This window comes from Physeter macrocephalus, chromosome 17, assembly GCF_002837175.3.
Source record: "Physeter macrocephalus isolate SW-GA chromosome 17, ASM283717v5, whole genome shotgun sequence".
Lineage (NCBI taxonomy): Eukaryota > Metazoa > Chordata > Mammalia > Artiodactyla > Physeteridae > Physeter > Physeter macrocephalus.
The window spans coordinates 1575935-1599739 of NC_041230.1; the positions used below are offsets into that span (position 1 = coordinate 1575935).

A 23805-nucleotide genomic window follows, 5' to 3' on the forward strand; every position below is an offset into this window, starting at 1 on the left:
TTTTCAGACCAACTGGAAGACAAGTAAATTCAACTAACTAGAACTCAACAATGCTTCCATCATTTGATGATCACATGTAATTGTTCATACATGGGACTAAAATTCAGAAAATAAACTTTAGCAGTAACTGAGGTCAACTGAAAAGTTGATTTTTTCCTGGCTGTTGTTTAAATATAAGCTAAGATTTTGCTTATTTTTTAAAAAGTCTATCATAAAAGAGAATATGTGGGCTTCCCTGGTGGCGCAGTGGTTGAGAGTCCGCCTGCCGATGCAGGGGACACGGGTTCGTGTCCCAGTCCGGGAAAATCCCACATGCTGCGGAGCGGCTGGGCCCGTGAGCCATGGCCTCTGAGCCTGCGTGTCCGGAGCCTGTGCTCCGCAACTGGAGAGGCCACAACAGTGAGAGGCCCGCATACCCCACCCCCAAAAAAAGAGAATATGACACAGAAAAATTAGTCATGTTAGACATAATACTAACATGTGCCTCACTCCTGGCTTCCATCTAAGGTCTTGCTACTTCCAGAGCTGCTGCCGCTCCCCAAGGCTTCTCTTCACCTTCAGGGTGCCTTCCCACCAAGACATTCTCTGTTTCTTGGTGACTCATCCAAACAAAACAAGGACAACCATCCCACCATGATCCCTACCACCATCAAGAAAATCTGTCCATTTCTGAAGACAAAAAACAAGAAGTGTTGTTTCTTTCTAATAAGTATTTAAAAATAAACCTCAAACTTCCCTTGAGCAGGAAGCCTACAAGAATATCCCTCACCTCACACCATCCATTACTGAACCTGGTGGGCTAATTCTAATACTGTTCCAGCAGCACCCGGAAACTTAATAGAGCTCAACTACAGCTGCCCCTCAATGGGTTACAGTGGTGTTTGGCAAGTTTACACCAAGTATAACTACCTCTGGTGAAGAAGTCATTTCAGTTTGGGAAAAGTGAGTAATTTGGCCATTTAATTTGCATTGTTCTGGAAGTTGCCAGACTTGTCCTGCCAGGCATTAGTGTCAGAAACTTTCATCTTCCTTGGCTCTGCCTCCTCTCTCTGTGTGCAGAGCAGAACAAAGGGAGGAGGCCCCAAGGCAGTGCCATCCAAGGAGCAAAAGTGAGGTCTGGGTTTTGAATGTATGAGGACTTTTGAATTATAAATGCCTTTCCATGGAAGCTTTCACTCAAGACTTTTACTGACTTTACAAACTGGAATGAATCCAAGCTGGGGAGTACACCACTGGAAGTTCAGTGACAAGAACAGGTCTGCGATTATTCCTCCCATGAAAGATAAGTTCCCTGTGTTTCTTGTTCTCTACAAACACACAGAGGGGACATACACACGTTTTTTCCTATATTCTTACTTTGGAAAATATCACACATGTTGATAAACTTGTTTCTGTAAGTGACTCGGTTGGTACCTGATTTTAGCAAACTCCTACATGTAAGTGAAGTCACTCTGTAACTAGGAGGTGAACTGCTTATTTAAACATTTGTTTTCCCTTATGCTTGGAAGTATATATGTGCTGCCGAAGCAAGCACTGGACAGCTTTTCTTAAAGTTTTTTATTGAAGTACAGTTGAGGTACAATATTATATAAGTTACAGGTATACAACCTGGTGGTTCACATTTTTTAAAGGTTACACTACATTTATAGTTGTTATAAAATACTGGCTGTATTCCCTACATTGTACAATACGTCCTTGTGGCTTATTTTATACACAGTAGTTTTAAGCTCTCAATCCCCTACCCCAATCTTGCCCCTCCCCCTTCCCTCTCCTCACTGAAACCACTAGTTTTCTATATCTGAGTCAGTTTCATTTTTGTTATATTAACTATCTTATTTTATTTTTTACATTCCACATATAAGTGCTACTGTATGGTATTTGTCTTTCACTGTCTCATTTCACATAGCAGGTCCATCCATGTTGTCACAGATGGCAAAATTACATTCTTTTTTATGGCTGAGTAGTATTCCATTATATACATATACCATGCCATCTTTATCCATTTATCTGTTAAATGGACCGTTAGGTTGCTTCCATATCTTGGCAAATGTAAATAATGCTGTGATGAACATTGGGATGCACGTATCTCTTTGAATTATTGTTTTCATTTTTCTAAGATATACAGCCAGGATGGAATTGCTGAATCATATGGTAGTTCTATTTTTAGTTTTTTTGAGGAACCCCCATACTGTCTTCCAAAGTGACTGCAGCAATTTACATTTCAGCAGCAGTGTACGAGGGTTTCCTTTTTCCACATCCTTGCCAACATTTGTTATTTGTGTTCTTTTTGAAGATAGACATTCTGACAAGAATGAGGTGATATATCTCACTGTGGTTTTCATTTGCATTTCTCTTATGATTAACAATGTTAAGCACCTTTTCACTTCCCTGTTGGCCATCTGTGTGTCCTCTTTAGAAAAATGTCTGTGCAGGCATTCTCCCCAGTTTTTAATTGGGTTGTTTGGTTTTTTGATGTTGAGTATTATGAGCTGTTTATGTATTTTGGATATTAACCCCTTATTGAACATATCATTTACAGATGTTTTCTCCCATTCAGTAGGTTGTCATTTCGTTGATGGTTTCCTTTGCTGTGCAAAAATTTTAAGTTTTAATTCATTTGTTTCTTTTTCTTTTTATTTCCTTTGCTTTAGGAGACAGATCCAAAAAAAATTATTGCTACAATTTATGTCAAAGTGTGTTCTGCCTACATTATCTTCTAGGAGTTTTATGGTTTCAGATCTTACATTAAGGTCTTTAATCCATTTTGAGTTTATTTTTGTACATCGTGTTAGAAAATGTTCTAATTTTTGTTTTTGTTTTGTTTTTTGTTTTTGGCCGCACCACATGGCATGTGGGATCTTAGTTCCCCGACCAGAGATCAAACCCGCACCACCTGCATTGGAAGCACAGAGTCTTAACCACTGGACCACCAGGGAAGTCTTAATTTTTGTTCTTTTACATGTAGCTGTCCAGATTTCACAGCACCATTTATTGAAGAGACTATCTTTTCTCCATTGTATATTCTTACTACCTGTGTTGTAGATTAACTGACCATAAATGTGTGGGTTTATTCCTGGGCTCTCTATTCTGTTCCATTGATCTATTTGTCTGTTTTTGTGCCAGTACCACACTGTTTTGATTACTGTAGCTTTGTACAAGAGTCTGAAGTAAGGGAGTGTGATTCCTCCTGTGCTGTTCTTCTTTCTCAAGATTGTCTTGGCTATTTGGGGTCTTTTGTGTTTCCATACAAATTTTTAAATTTGTTCTAGTTCTCTGAAAAACGTCCTTGGTATTTTGATGGGGATTGCATTGAATCTGCAGATTGCCTTGAGCAGTATGTTCATTTTAACAATATTAATTCTTCCAATCCATAATCGTGGTATATCTTTCCATCTGTTTGTGTTGTCTTCAAGTTCTTTCATCAATGACTTATAGGTTTTTTTTTTTAAGATCTTTTAAAAAATATTTATTTATTCCAGCTGCATTGGATCTTTTAGTTGCAGCATGCAGGATCTTTTAGTTGTGGCATATGGGCTCATAGTTGCGGCATGTGGACTCTTAGTTGTGCCATGCAAACTCTTAGTTGCTGCATGCACGCAGGATCTAGTTCCCCAACCAGGGATCATACCCGGGCCCTGTGCATTGGGAGTGCGGAGTCTAACCCAGTAGACCACCAGGAAAGTCCCAGTGACTTATAGTTTTAAGAGTACAGGTCTTGGGGTTTCCCTGGTGGCGCAGTGGTTGAGAATCCGCCTGCCGATGCAGGGGACATGGGTTCGTGCCCCGGTCCGGGAAGATCCCACATGCCGCGGAGCGGCTGGGCCCGTGAGCCATGGCCGCTGAGCCTGCGCGTCCGGAGCATGTGCTCCGCAACAGGAGAGGCCACAACAGTGAGAGGCCCGCGTACCGCAAAAAAAAAAAAAAAAAAAAAAGAGTACAGGTCTTTTACCTCCTTAGGTAGGTTTATTCCTAGATATTTTATTCTTTTTAAAAAAATTTTTTTTATATTGGAGTATAGTTGATTTACAGTGTTGTGTTAGTTTTAGATATACAGCAAAGTGATTCAGTTATACGTATACATATAACTATTCCTTTTTCAAATTCTTTTCCTATTTAGGTATTACAGAATATTGAGTAGAGTTCCCTGTGCTGTACAGTAGGTCCTTGTTCGTTATCTATTTTAAATATAGTAGCATTTTGGGGAATCCCCTGGCAGCCCAGTGGTTAGGACTCCGCGCTTTCACTGCCATGGGCCTGGGTTCGATCTCTGGTCAGGGAACTAAGCTCCTGCAAGCCATGCAGCACAGCCAAAAAAAAAAAAAAAAAAAAATATATATATATATATATAGTAGTATTTATTCTTTTTAATGAGATGGTAAATGGGATTGTTTCCTTAATTTCTATTTCTGATAGTTTATTGTTAGTGTATAAAAATGCAACAGATTTCTGTATATTAAATTTGTATCCTGCAACTTTACCAAATTCGCTGATGACCTCTAGTAGTTTTCTGGTGGCACCTTTAGGATTTTCTAAATATAGTATCATGTCATCTGCAAACAGTGGCAGTTTTATTTCCTCCTTTCTAATTTAGATTCCTTTTCTTTCTTTTCTTTTCTGATTCCTGTGGCTAGGACTTCCAGAACTATGTTGAATAAAAATGGTGAGAGTGGACATCCTTGTCTTGCTCCTGATCTTAGAGGAAATGCTTTCAGCTTTTCACTGTTGAGTATGATGTTAGCTGTGGGTTTGTCATATATGGGCTTTATTATGTTGAGGTTTGTTCCCTCTATGCCCATCTTCTGAAGAGTTTTTATCATAAATGGATGTTGGATCTTGTCAAAAGCTTTTTCTGCATCTATTGAGATGATCATATGATTTTTATTCTTCAATCTGTTAATGTGGTGTGTCACATTGATTGGTTTGCAGATGTTAAAAAACCCTTGTATCTGTGGGATAAATCCCACTTGATCAAGGTGTATGGTCCTTTTAATGTATTGTTGGATTCAGTTTGCTAATATTTTATTAATAATTTTTGCATCTTTGTTCATCAGTGATATTGGCCTCTAATTTTCTTGGTTTTTTTGTGTGTGTGTGTGTGTGATATCTTTGTCTGGTTTTGGTATCAGGGTGATGCTGGCCTCTTAGAATGAGTTTGGGAGTGTTCATTTCTTTGCAGTTTTTTGGAATAGTTGAAGGATAGGTGTTAACTCTTCTCTAAATGTTTGATAAAATTCTCCATGAAGCCATCTGGTCCTGGACTTTTGTTTATTGGGAGTTTTAAAATTACTGATTCAAGTTCATCACTGGTAATTGGTCTGCTCATATTTTCTGTGTCTTCCTGGTTCAATCTTGGGAGAGTGTACATTTCTAAGACTTTGTCCATTTCTTCTCAGTTGTCCATTTTATTGGCATACAGTTTTTAGTAGCAGTCTCATGATCTTTTGTATTTCTGTGGTGTTGGTTATTACTTTTCTTTTTTCATTTCTGATATTATTGATTTGGCCCCCACCCTTATTTTCTTGATGAGTCTGGCTAAAAGTTTATCAATTTTGTTTACCTTTTCAAAGAACCAGCTCTTAGTTTCATTGAGCTTTTCTATTGTTTATTTAGTCTCTATTTCATTTATTTCTGCTCTGATCTTTATGATTTCTTTCCTTCCTACTAACTTTGGGTTTTGTTTATTCTTCTTTTTCTAGTTCCTTTAGGTGTAAGGTTAGGTTATTTGAGATTTTTATTTCCTGAGGTAAGCTTGTACTGCTATAAACTTCCCTCTTAGAACTGCTTTTGCTGTGTCCCATAGGTTTTGGTTCATCATGTTTTCATTTTCATTTGTCTCCAGATATTTTTTTGGTTTCCTCTTTGATTGCTTCAATGATCCATTGGTTGTTTAGTAGCATATTGTTTAGCCTCCATGTGTTTGTGTTTTTTGCAGTTTTTTTCTTGTAGTTGATTTCTAGTCTCACAGGGTTGTGGTCAGAAAAGATGCTTGATGTGATCTCAGTTTTCTTAAATTTACCAAGCCTTGTTTTGTGGCCTAGCATGTGATCTAGTCTGGAGAATGTTCCATGTGCACTTGAAAAGAATGTGTATTCTGCTCCTTTTGGATAGAATGTTATGTGTGTGTGTATGTATGTGTGTGTGTATATATATATATATATATATATATATATATATAAATCTGGAGTCCATCTAGTGTAATGTGTCATTTAAGGCCAGTGTTTCCTTATTCATTTTCTGTCCATTGATCTAATTGGGGTGTTAACATCCCCTACTGTTATTGTTACTGTCTGTTTCTCCCTTTACATCTGTTAATATTTGCTTTATGTATTTAGGTGCTCCTAAGTTGGGTGCATATATATTTACAGTTGGCCTCCTGTTGAAAAGGCTGGGTCCTTAGGTTGCAGGACTATGGTTTTCCTATATCTGGTGTCTGCTCCCTGGTGAATGAGGCTGGTCCAGAGACTACAGCAGACTTCCTAGAGGACAGGGTCAGGGCCCAGAGGATTCTGGAGCTGATGCCTGCCCACTGGTGGGTGGAGCTAGATCCTGGGTCCTCTGGTGGGCAGGGCCATGTCCAGAGGTGGATGTGAGCTCAGGGTGTCTTGAGGCAGCTTATCTGCTGATAGGTGGGGCAGTGTCTCTGCCCAGTTAGTTTCTTGGCCTGAGGTGTCCCAGCACTGGTACCTACAGGCTGTTGCACCAGGGCAGGGCAGGGTCTTGGGGCTAATAAGCTAGAGGGAGGATTCTACAATGGCGCTTGCCAGCACCACTGTCCACATAGTAGAAGGAGCTTCCAAGAATGGCTGCTGCCAGTGTCTGTGTCCACAGGGTGAGCTGCAGTTGCCTCCTGTCTCTCCAGGAGACTCTCCAAGATCAGCATGTAGGTCTGACACAAGCTCCTGTCAAATTACTGCTTTTGCCCTGGGTCCCGGAGTATGTGATATTTTGTGTGTGCCATTTAAGAGTGAAGTCTCTATCTCCCCCAGCCCTCTGGGACTCCTGAAAGCCCCACTGGCTTTCTAAGCCAAATGCTCTGAGACTTGACTATATCACGACTCTGACCCTCCTAGCCATCTTGTTATAGTTACTTCTTTATGTCTTTAGTGGTCTTTTCTGGCTGGTTCTGGTCTTTTTCATCAGTGGTTGTTCTGTAAATAGTTGTGACTTTGGTGTGCCCATGAGATGAGGCGAGCTCAAGGTTTTTCTACTCCACCATCTTGACTGATCTCAGTTCTGGAGGATGAAAGTTCAAGATTATTGTGTCAGCATGGTCTGATTCTGGTGAGAGTCCTCTTCCAGGTTGCAGATTGCCGACTACTTCACAAATCCCTCATGGTGGAATGAGACTGACCATAGACAGCTTTTAAGCCTCAACCCCTCTCCCCATTTTTAGTACTGCTTATTGAGGTACAATTGACATACCACAAAAAAAAAAAAAAAGCACATATTTATTCTGTCCTCCCTGTACCCTACAGTTGGGAAGTTTATAAGCCAAGGTGCTCCTTTGTTTGGTGCCACCAGGAAAATCAGACCTCTTGCAGGACTCATAATCTCTACATAAACCTAAAACAGGTCTCCTCTCCTTGCTCTCTCAAGCCATTTTGTGCCAACTTGGGAAGCCTGCACTGCTGTATCCAAAAAGTCTAATTATGTTTAAAACATTTTCATCCTCATTTGGTGTCTAGCATTACCAGTCTTGACATCTAAACCAGATTTTGGGTTCTAGTTGTTGACCTAAAACAATAAAACAGCCAGTTATTTTACAAGCAAAGTGGGTTTATTCAGAAGCAGCAAAGAAGTGCAATTCAGGACATGCAATCTATGGCAGACCACAGGCAAGTCTGGAGAAACAAAGGAGAGAAACTTTTTCATAGAAGAGAAGGGGAACTTGTGAAGGGCTGTCATAAAAAAAAAAGTCCATTAAAGGAAACTGGGAGTTCAAAGTATAAAGGCTTCCCATTGGCTGAGTTGTGACAGTCTCTCATTGGCTGGGCTGTTGCTGGGCAAGGATAGATGATTCCTTCCTCCTGCTGGGTAGTAAAGTAGTAACGTTTCTCCAGGTGGATGGAAGAAACTTCTCTTCCTATTGGCTTTGCAGTTGATGTCAAGTGGGAGGACATGAGAGTTCCCCCTTCTGGCCTCCCAACTCCATTTTACAAGAGATTTCTGTATTAACTTTTCGAGGGTCCATCTTATATCTGTGGGATATCTAAAAGTGCAATTAACTATTTTTGAGGGGGGGGGTCCATATGTTCAGTTCCTAGTTGGCCTATAAATAAAATAAACCAACCTTTCCTCCTTAAGTTAGTCTGTTTGTTCTTTTTTTAAAATTTTTTATTTTATTTATTTATTTATTTTTGGCTGCGTTGGGTCTTCATTACTGCGTGGGGGCTTTCTCTAGTTGCGGCGAGTGGGGGCTACTGTTCGTTGCAGTGCACTGGCTTCTCATTGTGGTGGCTTCTCTTTGTTGCAGAGCACAGGCTCTAGGCGCGTGGGCTTCAGTAGCTGTGGCCCGCGGGCTCTAGAGTGCAGGCTCAGTAGTTGTGGCACATGGGCTTAGTTGCTCCACAGCATGTGGGATCTTCCCAGACCAGGGCTCGAACCCTTGTCCCCTGCATTTTCAGGTGGATTCTTAACCACTGCACCACCAGGGAAGTCCCGAGCCTGTTCATTCTTAAGGGGAAACTTACGATCAGTGATCTTTTCAAATTACTCCAGTAAGAGCTCCAAGAATAAAATACTGTTCCTTTTTTTTTTTTTTTTGTGGTACGCGGGCCTCTCACTGTTGTGGCCTCTCCCGTTGCGAAGCACAGGCGCTCTGGAGGCACAGGCTCAGCGGCCATGGCTCATGGGCCTAGCCGGCAGGCGTACTCTCAACCACTGCGCCACCAGGGAAGCCCTGTTCCTATCTTTATTCCTTAAATTTTCTACTTCCTAACACTTCATATGCTTAATATGTTATTTTTTACCTTGTATACTGATAAATCAAGGCATTGCAAGCCATGGGTCTTATGCAGGCAAAAAACGGGGCACGTTGAAATATAATCATATCACATTTACAAATAGTACTTCAAATGTTAAAGAGGGCAGAGTCTAAAGTTGTACTGCTATGGTATTTTAATCATATCCACATAAATACCCAAGGGGCAGAGTGTAGAAAGAATAACTCAAGGATGTTGTGAATATATAGTCATAAAATTGTATGTTGTTTGATTCCATCATGCAAAGAAATTGTTGCAGGTGCCTTTCAACCTTAACATTCTAAAGATGTATTGTTAGTATTTGTTACAAAGTACCACAGTGAGGTGGCACAGGCTTGATAAGATAGAAAAAAATTCACTTAGAGTTTTAAAATGATTAAACTGTATTAATAAAACATGACAACTCTGACACATTTTGAGTGAAATGGTATCAAAGTGATACAGTGGTTAAACGTGAATCCTACACATGTACACTGCATTCTGGGTGTTTTGATTAAGTTCTCCTTTCTGATAATTGTTCTCTTTAGTTACTACGAATAAGACTGTATTTTCTCTCATCTTTGACATCAGCTATTTTCTTTGAAAAGAGAGGAGGACCATCATTTCTTCTCCATTATTTCTACCACATAAGCAGTCCCTACTAACCTATCATCCTATTCCCATGAAAATCTCAATCTCTTAATCTTAAGGACTGCTCTGTTTCACCCTCAACCGGCAGAGCATTGGTTTCTGATAATCCAGTGGGTCCTCTGTTGTACCAACAAATCTGTAGAAGAGGATCTGAAATTATTATGATTTACATCATTGTTTTACATATATTTCCCAAGCTCTCATTCAAAAACACAATGTTGTTTGTTAAAATTCAGTGTCCTGTTCCTTCAGAAAACATGAATATGAATGATCCCCACCTAATACAAGTAGGCCCTTTTATCTTAATGATCCCTTAGCAGAGCCCATCATGGTAACACATAAAAGCATGTGATGAAGGCATAACATCAACAAATTTTAAACTTCAGGTTGAAAAACATCAATAGTAATACAGCCTTTTCAAGAAACTTCATATAATAAAAGTATTTTTAAAAAGAGGAAATGGTACATTTCCAAAGATCTCCTTGCTCTACCAATACCCATCATTTCATAAATTTGAAATGATTTTGACTTTTAATAACTGTGAAGAACTTAACATCTGAAATTGATTAATCTAGGACTAGAGACTTAGTCTCCCTAGTATAAGTTATCTGATTATAGTCCGTTGTTTAAAATGGTTAAATGATCTACACCATTCATTACATTTCTAAGGGTTTCTCTCCAGTATGAATTCTTTGGTGAATCCTAAGGTCAGACCATTGTCTAAAGGCCTTGCCACATTCAGTACATTTGTGTGACTTCTCTCCAGTATGCATTCTTTCATGACCCCAAAGGTGTGAACGTTTGATAAAAGCCTTACCACACATATTACATTTGTGTGGCTTCTCTCCAGGATGTATATTCTGATGTCTGGTGAGGCTTGAGTACTGCTTAAAGGCTTTGCCACATTCATTACATTTGTAAGGTTTCTCTCCGGTATGAATTCTCTGATGAATTGTTAGGTTTGAGTTTTGACTGAAGGCCTTGCTACATACATTACATTTATATGGTTTCTCTCCAGTATGTATCCTCTGATGTCGGGTGAGGCGTGAACACCAGTTAAAGGATTTGCCACATTCATTACATTTGTAAGGTTTCTCTCTACCATGAATTCTCTGATAATCCTCCAAGCTTGAGCTCTGAATAAAAGCATTATCAGGTACATTAGACTCATGATTTTTCTTTTTGGTATGTATTTTCTGATGTCTAGTAAGGTGTACGAATTGTGTATAGGCTTTATCACACTCATTACATTTGTAAGGTTTCTCTCCAGTATGGTTTCTTTTATGTTTAGTTAGGCTTGAACGCACAGTGAAGGCCTTGCCACATTCATTACATTTATAAGGTTTCTCACCGGTATGGATTCTCTGATGTTCTATAAGACTTGAACTTTGGATGAAAGCCTTACCACATTCATTACATTTGTATGGTTTTTCTCCAGTATGAATTTTCTGATGTTTTACCAGACTTGAAATGTGGATAAAAGCCTTGCCACACACAGTACATTTGTGTGGCTTTTCTCCAGGATGTACATTCTGATGTTTAGTCAGGTGTGAGCACTGCTTAAAAGCTTTGCCACATTCATTACATTTATAAGGTTTCTCACCAGTATGAATTCTTCTGTGAATCCTGAGGGTAGACCACTGCCTAAAAACCTTGCCACATTCAATACATTTGTATGGTTTCTCTCCAGTATGAATTCTCTGATGATCCCAAAGATATGAACGTTTGGTAAAACCCTTACCACATTCGTTACATTTGTAAGGTTTCTCTCCAGTATGAATTCTCTCATGACGCCAAAGGTCTGAACATTTGATAAAAGCCTTACCACATTCATTACACTTGTGTGGTTTCTCTCCAGTATGAATTCTCCAATGATTTGTAAGGTGGGAATTCTGATTAAAGACCTTGTCACATATATTACATTTATATGGTTTCTCTCCAGTGTGGATTCTCTGATGTCTTGTGAGGTTTGAGAACTGTTTAAAGGCTTTACTGCACTCATTACATTTGTAAGGTCTCTGCTCAGAATGAATTCTCTGATGACTAGTAAGGACTGAATGATGGATAAAAGTCTTTCCACATTCACTACATTTGTATAATTTTTCTCTAATGTTTGTTTTCTGTTGCTGTGTTAGCAATGAAGGATAGATAGGAATGAAGGAAGAAACCTTTCCATATGTGTTACAAATGTTGGTTTTGACACTAGGAGGAAATCTTTGAAGTGATGAAATTGAGGAACAAGTTTTGACAGACTTCTCAACTTGATTACATTCATAAATTTTCTCTTCAGTTTGAAATCTCTGCAATTCAGCCAGATGTGACTGAAAGCTTAATCCAGTCCTATTTTCAAAATGTTCTGTATACTTGTTTCCTGCATAAACTATGTTATTTTTTATTTTTAACAAATTCTTTATAAATGACTTCCTATTTTTTAAATATTGACATGTACTTTTTCTTAAAGAAACACTTTGTTTTAAAGGTAAGTTAATCCAGGATTTGCTGTATTGTTTATCTTTTCTACCAGTGTGATTTATGTTATCTGTCATAAGCTTTCCTTTGGAATTTCTTTCTTCACATCCACACTTATTCTCAAATTCATACACAGTTCCCCTGACTTTGCTGAAGTCAAAATCCTCAATACCATGGCTTCCATGTCTTCCCAAGACCATTGGTTGGTATAATTCTCTGTTATTAATGTTTTTCTTCTTTAATAATTCCTTGGTCATAAAACTAATGGAGATATCTGAAAGATAACCATAGTCTTCATATTAAGTAGAGTTGGAAGATGAATATTACACTAAAAGTAATACTTACATTGAAGAGATGAAAAACTTCTTAACCAAACTCTATAAATGTTTAAGAATAGAAAGTGAATAGAATCCTTAAATAAAATATACATGCATTTTAAATTATTTTAAGTGAATCCTACTTTCAAACACACTAAAACCAAATCACTCACACTATGTAAACTTACCTAATCTATGAAAGTGTATTCTTTGACTACCACACCAAAAAACACACCAATTGGCAGTAGACAAATGGTTGTCTCATATTGAAGAGAAACAGGTATTATACGAATGCAGATTTAATACATAAATTATTGCATGCAAATAAGTGCTAACGAATGGCACCATATGAAGTAATGATAAATAATCCAAAAAAACAATGATTAAGATAAATACATGAAAATTACAAATTGAAAAACTAAAAAGGTAATAGCAAAATCAGGAAGAATTTAATAATATATCATTGGTGTGACAAAATATTCTGAATATCTACTCTAAAACTATCTATATTCAAGCAGAATAGGCATTATACAACATTAACAGTTGGTGAACTGCAGTCATACTCTATGCTAGCTACTGAAATCCATAATCTGTAAATGAAAAATTAATAAATAAAAAATTTTAATAAACCAAGATAAAACCAACACGTAAATAGTAAGTAACCACAATTATATAAAATTACAGACTGTGGAAATCTAATGATTTCTCCCTTAAGAACAAGAAAAAGGACTTATATTCAAAGGAACACATAATATGAGAATTGGAAAATGTTGCATAACTCAGAACTCTCCCAGGGCAGAGATGCTATGCAGGGAGCACTTATCAAACATATTTAGGGACTTCCCTGGTGGTCCAGTTGTTAAGACTCCGTGCTCCCAATGCAGGGGGCATGGGTTTGATCCCTGGTTGGACTAAGATCCCGCATGCCGCATGGCATGGCCAAAAAAAAAAGGAAAAAGAAAAAACAACCATATATAAAGGGAAATGTATTAGCTGCTGACACTTGGGGCAAGAGATTAAAGTTGGGGCAAAGAGCAGACACATTGAAAAGCCAGGTTATAGTGGTTAGGATTCGGAGCTTTCACTGCTGTGGCCCCCAGGTTCAATCCCTGGTCAGGGACTGAGATCCCACAAGCCGTGCAGCATGGCCAGAAAAACCAAAAAACAAAAAAACCCAAACAAACAGATAAGATGCAGAACCACAGATAAGAAGAAATCACATATACAGAAGAATTGCATATACGGAGTACTGAGTATAAATTATAAACAGTTTTCAACTGTGTGGCGGGTCAGTGCTGCAAACCCCCACATCATCCAAGGGCCAACTGTATAGTAAAGGAAACAGGAAGGAATCAAAATTGTACATTAGGAAATACCTATCTAACACAAAGAAGGCAGTAATGGAAGACTTGAGGAGAAAAGATATAAGACACATGGAAAACAAACAGCTAGTGACAGAGGTCCTCCTTTATCACTAATTACAGTAAATGTAAATGGATTAAACTCCAATTAAAGGGTGGAGGTTTGCAGCAAGGATTAAAAAAATAGGATCCAACTATACAGGCATACTTCCTTTTATTGCACTTAGCTTTATTGCGCTTCACAGATATTGCATTTTTTTACAAATTGAAGGTTTCTGGCAACCCGGTGTTGAGCAAATATGCTGGCACCGTTTTTCCAGCAGCATTTGCTCACCTTGTGTCTCTGTGTCACATTTTGGTGATTCTTGCAGTATCTCAGACTTTTTCATTATTATTATATTCATTTTGGTGATCTGTGATCAATGATCTTTGATGTTATTACTGTAATTATTTTGAGGTACCACGAACTGCACCCCATATAGACAGCTAACTTAAATCAGTAAATGAGTTGTGCTCTGATTGCTCCACTGACTGGCTATTCCCCCATCTCTCTCTCTCTCTCTTTCTCTCTCGGCCTCCCTATTCTCTGACACATAGCAATATTGAAATTAGGTCAAGTGTTCAAGTGAAAGGAAAAGCCACACATCTCTAAATTTAAATCAAAAGCTAGAAACAACTAAGTTTAGTGAAGAAGGCATATTGAAAGCTGAAACAGGCCAAAAGCTAAGCCTCTTGCACCAAACAGCCAAGCTGTAAACACAAAGGAAAAGTTCTTGAAGGAAATTAAAAGTGCTACTCCAGTGAACATATGAATGATAAGAAAGCAAAATAGCCATATTGCTGATGTGCAGAAAGTTTTAATGGTCTGGATAGAAGACCAAACCAGCCACAACATTCCCTTAAGCCAAAGTCTAATCCAGAGCAAGTCCCTAACTCTCTTTTAAGAAGGCTGAAAGAAGTGAGGAAGCTGCAGAAGAAAAGTCTGAAGGTAACAGAGGTTGGTTCATGAAGTTTTAGGAAAGAAGCCATCTCCATAACATAAAAGTGCAAGGTGAAGCATTAAGTGCTGATGTAGAAGCTGCAGCAAGTTATCCAGAAGATCTAGCTAAGATAATTAACGAAGGTGGCTACACTAAACAAATTTTCAATGTAGATAAAACAACCTTATATTGGAAGAAGACGCCATTCAGGACTTTCATAACTAGAGAGGAGAAGTCAATGCCTGGCTTCAAAGCTTCAAAGGAGAGGCTGACTCTCTTGTTAGGATCTAATACAGCTGGTGATTTTAAGTTGAAGCCAATGCTCACTTACCATTCCCCAAATCCTAGGGCCCTAAAGAATTATGTTAAATCTTCTTTGCCTGTGCTCTATAAATGGACCAACAAAGCCTGGATGACAGCACATCTGTTTACAACATGGTTTACTGAATATTTTAAGCCCAGTACTAAGATCTACTGCTCAGAAAAAAGGATTCTTTTCAAAATATTACTGCTCAGACAATGCACCTGGTCACCCAAGAGCTCTGATGGAGATGTACAAAATTAATGTTGTTTTCATGACTGCTAACACAACATCCATTTTGCAGCCCATGGATTAAGGAGTAATTTCAACTTTCAAGTCTTATTATTCAGGAAATACATTTTGTAAGGCTATAGCTGCCATAGACAGTGATTCCTCTGATGGAGCTGGGCAAATTAAATTGAAACCTTCTGGAAAGGAGCCACCATACTAAATGCCATTAAGAACATTCATGATTCATGGGAAGAGGCCAAAATATCAACATTTACAAGAGTTTGGGAGAAGTTGATTCCAATCCTCATGGATGACTTTGAGGGGTTTCAAGCCTTCAGTGGAAGTAACTACAGATGTGGCGAAAATAGCAAGAGAACCAGAAGTGGAGCTTGAAGATGTGACTGCATTGCTGCAATCTCATGATAAAACTTTAACAGATGAGGAGTTGCTTCTTATGGATGAGCAAAGAAAGTGGTTTCTTGAGATGGAATCTATTCCAGGTGAAGATGCTGTGGAGACCACTGAAATGTTAAATAAAGAATTTAGAATATTACATAAACTTAGTTGATAAAGCAGCCGCAGGGTTTGAGAGGACTGACTCCAATTCTGAAAGAAGTTCGACTGTGGGTAAAATGTTACCAAACTACATTGCTTGCTACATGAAAGGAAGAGTCACCCGATGAGGCAAACTTCTTAGTTGTCTTATTCTAAGAAACTGCATCAACTATACTCCAATAAAAATGTTTAAAAAAAGAAAAGAAGGGCTTCCCTAGAGACGCAGTAGTTAAGAATCCGCCTGCCAATGCAGGGGACACGGGTTCGAGACCTGGTCTGGGAAGATCCCACATGCCACGGAGCAGCTAAGCCCGTGCGCCACAACTACTGAGCCTGCGTGCCACAACTACTGAAGCCCTCAGCCCAGAGCCTGTGCTCCGCAACAAGAGAAGCCACCGCAATGAGAAGCCCGCGCACCTCAACGAAGAGTAGCCCCTGCTCGCCGCAACCAGAGAAAGCCCGCATGCAGCAACAAAGACCCAACGCAGACAAAAATAAATAAATAAAATTTTAAAAAAAGAAATTGCTACAGCCACCCAACCTTTAGCAACCACCACTCTGATCAGTCAGCAGCCATCAAACATACAGGCAAGACCCTCCACCAGCAAAAGGATTATGACTCACTGAAGGCTCAGATGATCATTAGCGTGTTTTAGCAATAAAGTTTTTTTTTTTTTTTTTTGCTGTGCCAGACAGCATGCAGGATCTTAGTTCCCTGACCAGGAATTGAACCTGTGCCCCCCTGCAGTGGAACACAGAGTCCTAATCACTGGACAGCCAGGGAATTCCCTAAAGTATTTTTTAATTAAGATATGTACATATTTTTAGACATATTGCTATTGTACACTTAATAGACTACCACATAATGCAAACGTAACTTTCATATGCACCAGGAAACCAAAAAATTCGTGACTCACTTTATTGTGATATTTGCTTTATGGCAGTGGTCTAGAACCAAATCCACAGTATCTCTAAGGTATGCCTATATTCTATATGTAGGAGATTCACTTTAGATACAAAGATGCAAATAGGTTAGAAATGAAAGAACAGCAAATGAATCTGTTATGGGGTGAATTGTGTCCCCCCAAAATTATGGGGTGAATTGTGTCCCCCCCACAAAATTGTGGTCCTAACATCAAATACCTCAAAATATGACTGTATGACTAAAGATAGGGCTTTTAAAGGAGTAATTAAGGTTAAATGAGGTCAATGGAGTGGGCTCTAATCCAATGACTGGTGTCCGTATAAGAAGAGATTATGACACAGACACACACAGAGGGAAGACCATGTGAAGACACAGGTAGGAAAAGACAGCCAGCCACAAGCTAAAGAGAATAACCTGGGATAACAACTCTGCTGACAACCTGATCTCAGATTTCTAGCTTCCAAAACCGTGAGAAAATACATTTCTGATGTTTAAGCCACACAGGCTGTGGTACTTTGTTATGGCAGCCCTAGCAAACTAATACAAATTGCATGCAAATAGTAACCAAAAGAGACCTGGAGTGCTATACTATTATCAGACAAAATAAACTTTAAGTCAAATTTTTTTATGAGACAAAGAAGGACATTATTTATTAAAAAAGGATAACTCATCAAGGAATTACAACAAATATGAACATATACACACCTAAACAAGAGTGCCCCCAAATATATGAAGCAAACACTGACAGAATTTAAGGAAGAAATAAAAACAGTTCTACAATAACATTTGGAGACTTCCATTCCCCCCTTTTAATAGAGAGTACAGCCAGGCAGAAGTTCAGTAAGGACACAGAGAATTGGAGCAAGACTATAAACCAGCTAGCTCTCACAGACATATATAGAACACTCCACCCAATAAAAGCAAAATACACATTCTTCTCTAGGTGCACATGGAACATTCTCTAGGATAGACCACATATTAAACCATAAAGCAAGTCTCAATAAGTTGAAAAAGAACGAAATCATACAAAGTATTTTCTCCGACCACAGTAGAATGAAAATAGAAATGATTAACTTAAGGAAAACTGGAAAGCTCACAAATATATGGAAATTTTAAAACAACCAATGGGTCTGAGGTGATCTCACAAGGGAAATTAGAAAATACTCTAAGAAAGAAACAAAAGCACAACACACCAGAACTTAAGGTATGGTATGGTAATGCATATACTCCCGCTGAGTAAAAGCAATTTTACTGCTGGATCAAAAGACCCACACCACTTCTGTTACACATACTCCTTGATGTGTGGCAAAAGCAGAACTGAAGAAATGGCTGGCGGTCCTAAAGAGGCAGAGAGGACTTGAGATAGCCCCATGCACTCTCCTGGGGCCCCAGATGGCAATGTTTTCCCATCCCATGAGGTCTCCCAAGTATTGAAATGGGAATGGAACCTGGAGAAGAACTGGGGCCAGGACTGGGGAGGCTTCAGCTCTGATCTGTGTGGACTGAAAACTGGATATAGAATGAGACCAAAGAAGAAAGAGGACCTCTTATAACCAGCCCTCCCAGTGCCCCACAAAGAGTGTCATAGGTCATGCTCAAAATTTTGCCTTGGTCTTTGCATGAGCTGGAGCACCCCTGGAGGCTGGAAGAATGAACTTTTACATGTCTGAAGAAGAAAGCAAAAAGTGGAAGGGAAGGAAAATTTCCTTTGAGAGCTCACAAGAAATAAACATTTGTTTTCCCATAGAACTTTCCCACTTACAGGGACTTTCCCAAACTATTAATGGTGCGGCTTCCTCTTTGCCCTTCTGAGCTCTTACTGATGTGCACATCTTTGATACATTCCCACCCACTAACTTTTTTCACTTCTTTCATTTTGTTCTCCACATTCTGGGGCTTTCTTCCTTGCTCCAAAATTTAAACAATATTCAGGTCAGAAAAAGAGTTTTCTGCTTATAGTTCTTTTGAGAGGACATTACAGGTGTGCCTAAAAAAATATTTCACAAATCTCTTCACTCACTGTCTCATTCTGAATGCTTAAGGAGCATCTTTTAAAAAGATAACCTAGTTGTCTTCCAAGAACTACTGAATGAAAACTACAGGGATAAGAGTGGATTCAGAATTGGAAATTTTTTTAAGTTTGCCATATGATTTTGTTTTTACTCATCTTCTGGAGCCACTACTAATCTGATGTGTGTGACCATCTAAAGAGAGGGGAAGGTTGAACTCCACATGCTTCATTATCCTATGTTTCATTTCATAGTCAGCACAGCTTCAATCTCAGTCAAGCAAGGTAGGGGTTCTCAAGAGACTCACTAGGGCAGATCCCAACTTCTGGAGGGGCATTATCCTCACCCAGGGAGAGCAGGTTCCTGTAGGTCTCCAGCATCACGTCCTTGTACAAGGCCCTCTGAGCAGGGTCCAGCCATTCCCACTCCTCCTGAGAGAATTCTATGGCCACATCCCTGAATGTCAATAGTCCCTGAAATAAAAAACATGTTTCACTAAGAGACCATGGGGAGAGTTCTTGTCTTCACACAAAATGTAAGTAGGAAAGAGGCGTAGGGATTGATTCAGTTGAAGTGACAGATCATTTTGAGTAATTTATATTCCCTAATTTTATTATATTTTTCCAGCAGAGGATATCAGATCCACTGAATCACTGTAGATTTCCCATTTTGAGGACAATGGAAGAAATATACAAATGAAATTATTCAACACAGGATTGTTTATGTGGAGGAGATACGTATTATGTTCTACACACTAAGTGATATTCAGTACCTGGATGAGCTAGAGTATGAGTGGTATCTTCAAGCATGACAGAGTCCACATACATGCAAAAACATAAATACAGGTCTATCCATTTAACTCAGATATTCAGCCACCAACAAAAGTCAAGTGAAGTTTATTCCACTAATAAAAAAAAAAGTGATTCAAGATGAGGAAATTTACTAATGTTGTAGGTTAATTTAGCAGCTTAAATAGAAAAAATGTTTATCACGGCAGTAGACCTTTGAAGAAATACTGGATGATTAAAATTATGCTGGGCTTCCCTGGTGGCACAGTGGTTAAGAATCCGCCTGCCAATGCAGGGGACATGGGTTCAAGCCCTGGTCCGGGAAGATCCCACATGCCGTGCAGCAACTAAGCCCATGTGCCACAACTACTGAGCCCATGTGCCACAAATACTGAGCCCACGTGCTGCAACTACTGAGCCCACGTGCTGCAACTACTGAGCCCACGTGCTGCAACTACTGAGCCCACGTGCTGCAACTACTGAGCCCACGTGCTGCAACTACTGAGCCCACGTGCTGCAACTACTGAGCCCACGTGCTGCAACTACTGAGCCCACGTGCTGCAACTACTGAGCCCACGTGCTGCAACTACTGAGCCCACGTGCTGCAACTACTGAAGCCCGCATGCCGCAACAAGAGAAGCCACCACAATGAGAAGCCCGTGCACCACGTAGAAGAATAGCCCCCACTCACCGCAACTAGAGAAAGCCCGCGTGCCACAAAGAAGACCCAATGCAGCCAAAAAAATAGACAAATAAATAAAATGATGCCAAGTAGGGATAAGCGACAAGGTCCTACTGTATAGCACAGGGAACTATATTCAATATCCTGCGATAAACCAGAATGGAAAAGAATATATATATGTATAATTGAGTCACTTTGCTGTACAGCAGAAATTAACACAACCTTGTAAATCAACTATACTTCAATAAATTTTTTAAAAAGTGGATATAGTAAACTAACCCCCCCCCAAATTATGCCAAATAGGAAATTAAAGGAACTGTTATTAAGCAAAACTATTTCACCAAGCATCATAATCACTGGAAGCACTGGAGGCATTTCCACTAAAGGTAAGGAAGGCTGAAGCAAGAGGGCCAGCAGGCTCCTGCCATTCACCACTGCACAGGACGCCTAAGCCGGAGCCAGAAGAGGGAGAAGCAAATTCCCATTAGCAATTTTACTGTGACACCTATTCATAAGACATATGTGATGAAATTTTAAAAACTTTACTGAAGGATATAACAAAGACGCGATCCAAGACCGGCAAACCTACTTTTCGCTGGAAGATGTGGTGGCGTAAAGACCTCAGGGATTTAGAAATTCAGAGCAATTCAAAGGCAAAAGAAATGTGGGATTTCAAATAAAAAGTCTGCATTGTATTTAGGAGAGAGAAAATTTTGAAGAGAAAAACAAAATGGTGGGCCTTGCCAAATTACATGTGAACCTACTGACATACGTGAATGTGTGTGGGGGGGTATGCACAGTGTGGGTAATATCTGAAACTAAAGTGAATGAAATAAAATAGCTGCAAGATATACACAAAAAAGCCAAATTAGAGATTTAGTTAAATCCAAATTAAAGACATAATTATAAACAGGAACGATTAGGACTATACGGAACACAGTATTTTAAAATTATGCGAGGTGAGGCCTTCTCAAGCAAGATCAGAAAGCAGAGGGCAAGAAGGAAAGATTTATGTGTCACTGCAAAGAAATGCTAAACTAAGAAGGATACCAGGGCATGTGTAAGAATTAAATTACAAAATATAAAATAGCTTTTAAATATATATCAAAAGAAAACTGAGCAAAGTATGAAAATCCATGTTTTATTTCCATAAAAGAATGAACTTGACTCACAAGTAGTTGGAAATGGAAATACAAAGGATTGTCATTTTCCCCCCAATTTTCAAAATACAAAAAGAATACAGTATCAAGTTTTGCTTACATTGAGGAAAATCTCACATGTTGGTGGCGGGGAGGGAACCTTTGCAGTTTTAGGGGAGGACATCTGACAAAATCTATCAAAATATGAAATGCATTCTTGACCCAGTAGTCACATGTCAGGTTGCCCAGAGAAATCCTCAGACATCTGCAGAGAAGTCAGCCTGCTCCAAGGCAGCCACTGACACATTCTTTATGTCATCAAAAAATTGTAAAGGTCCCATGAAGTCTTCATTAAGATAAACTTCCAATGAAGATCACGCTGTATCTGTGTTTACTAATGTGAAAACCACTTCTAGACACATGCTGTTTATGTTTTTAAAATTTACAGAATAAAATATTACAACAAACATTCAATGAAGAATTTTTCCTAAAATTGCATAATGACGTGAAATGCAGTCTTACGAGATCTGAGCTGAGTCTTGCCACAAAACCTACAACAGTGTTTCCCCACTGAGACATGAGGCGTGGAGATAGGGAAGGGGATGCTTTACATCCTAGTACCTAAGCTGCTGCTTTGTTGGAAGTTTGAGCACCATATATATATATCTCACATGATGCTTAAAATAAAAGAATAGAGTATTTATTAATAACAGTGGAACCAGAATTTGGCTACAGCCTCTCTGATGACAACAATAAGGTTATGGCTCCATGTCTTGGCTGAATTATCATCATTTTTACCTAAAACACCTGCTGCAAGATAGTCCTTGCAGGAACACCGTGGTCCCTATGGGATGGATGTGCTGAGAATAATTTTTTAAACCTCTTAATGATAAATATTTCGATTGACTCCATATTTTAAAACCAATTATCGAATAAAACATCCTCTATCACTGATGTCTGTGGACATCAGGACTACACCCAATGGAGCATCTTCACAAGTTCCAGGTCACTGGGTCCTGGGGAGACGGGATCTAAGTGGAGAGGACAGGCCCTGAAGAAGGACCTGGGTGGGTGTGACTGTACAGGTGTCAGGCAGGACATTTCAAAGTCAGATAAGATTAGTGAGTCCAAAAAAGGGCATTTCAGGAAGGACAGACAAAACAATCAACTGAGAATATGACTTTACCTGAGAAAGAGCCATTCCTGACTCCTGTTCTTTCCTCTTCCTCCTCTTCCAGATTTCTTCCCCAGGCAAAGATCAGTCTTGAGAAGTCAATCCTGAGTGTCAAGAACAGGCCGTTTAATGCTTAGAATCGACACACCCCCTTCCTGAGTCACAACCACACACACAGGGAAGCCCTCAGCATGTGGAACAGATGGTCCTCTGCTGCCCACTGTCCCAGGAGGGACTCAGGACAGTCAACTCCCACACGGAGTCCAACAAGGGAGTTTTCCACCCTTTCTTCAGATCTCGCTCCCCTCCTGGTGAGCCACATGCCGTGCAGCAACTAAGCCCATGTGCCACAACTACTGAGCCCATGTGCCACAAATACTGAGCCCACGTGCTGCAACTACTGAGCCCACGTGCTGCAACTACTGAAGCCCGCATGCCGCAACAAGAGAAGCCACCACAATGAGAAGCCCGTGCACCACGTAGAAGAATAGCCCCCACTCACCGCAACTAGAGAAAGCCCGCGTGCCACAAAGAAGACCCAATGCAGCCAAAAAAATAGACAAATAAATAAAATGATGCCAAGTAGGGATAAGCGACAAGGTCCTACTGTATAGCACAGGGAACTATATTCAATATCCTGCGATAAACCAGAATGGAAAAGAATATATATATGTATAATTGAGTCACTTTGCTGTACAGCAGAAATTAACACAACCTTGTAAATCAACTATACTTCAATAAATTTTTTAAAAAGTGGATATAGTAAACTAACCCCCCCCCAAATTATGCCAAATAGGAAATTAAAGGAACTGTTATTAAGCAAAACTATTTCACCAAGCATCATAATCACTGGAAGCACTGGAGGCATTTCCACTAAAGGTAAGGAAGGCTGAAGCAAGAGGGCCAGCAGGCTCCTGCCATTCACCACTGCACAGGACGCCTAAGCCGGAGCCAGAAGAGGGAGAAGCAAATTCCCATTAGCAATTTTACTGTGACACCTATTCATAAGACATATGTGATGAAATTTTAAAAACTTTACTGAAGGATATAACAAAGACGCGATCCAAGACCGGCAAACCTACTTTTCGCTGGAAGATGTGGTGGCGTAAAGACCTCAGGGATTTAGAAATTCAGAGCAATTCAAAGGCAAAAGAAATGTGGGATTTCAAATAAAAAGTCTGCATTGTATTTAGGAGAGAGAAAATTTTGAAGAGAAAAACAAAATGGTGGGCCTTGCCAAATTACATGTGAACCTACTGACAT

The 23805-nt window shown here is 39.5% G+C and overlaps 1 protein-coding gene across 1 annotated transcript; it reads right to left on the bottom strand.

Moving 5' to 3' along the window:
* Positions 1-8865: 8865 nt before the first annotated feature.
* LOC102992642 (zinc finger protein 677) lies at positions 8866-22768 on the bottom strand. Its single transcript, XM_055079150.1, has 3 exons — positions 22555-22768; positions 19106-19232; positions 8866-12354 (listed from the first exon to the last, which is right to left on the bottom strand). Exons 1-3 carry the CDS (start codon positions 22567-22569, stop codon positions 10268-10270), a joined length of 2229 nt encoding a protein of 742 aa, XP_054935125.1. The 5' UTR covers positions 22570-22768; the 3' UTR covers positions 8866-10267.
* Between the last annotated feature and the right edge of the window lie 1037 nt (positions 22769-23805).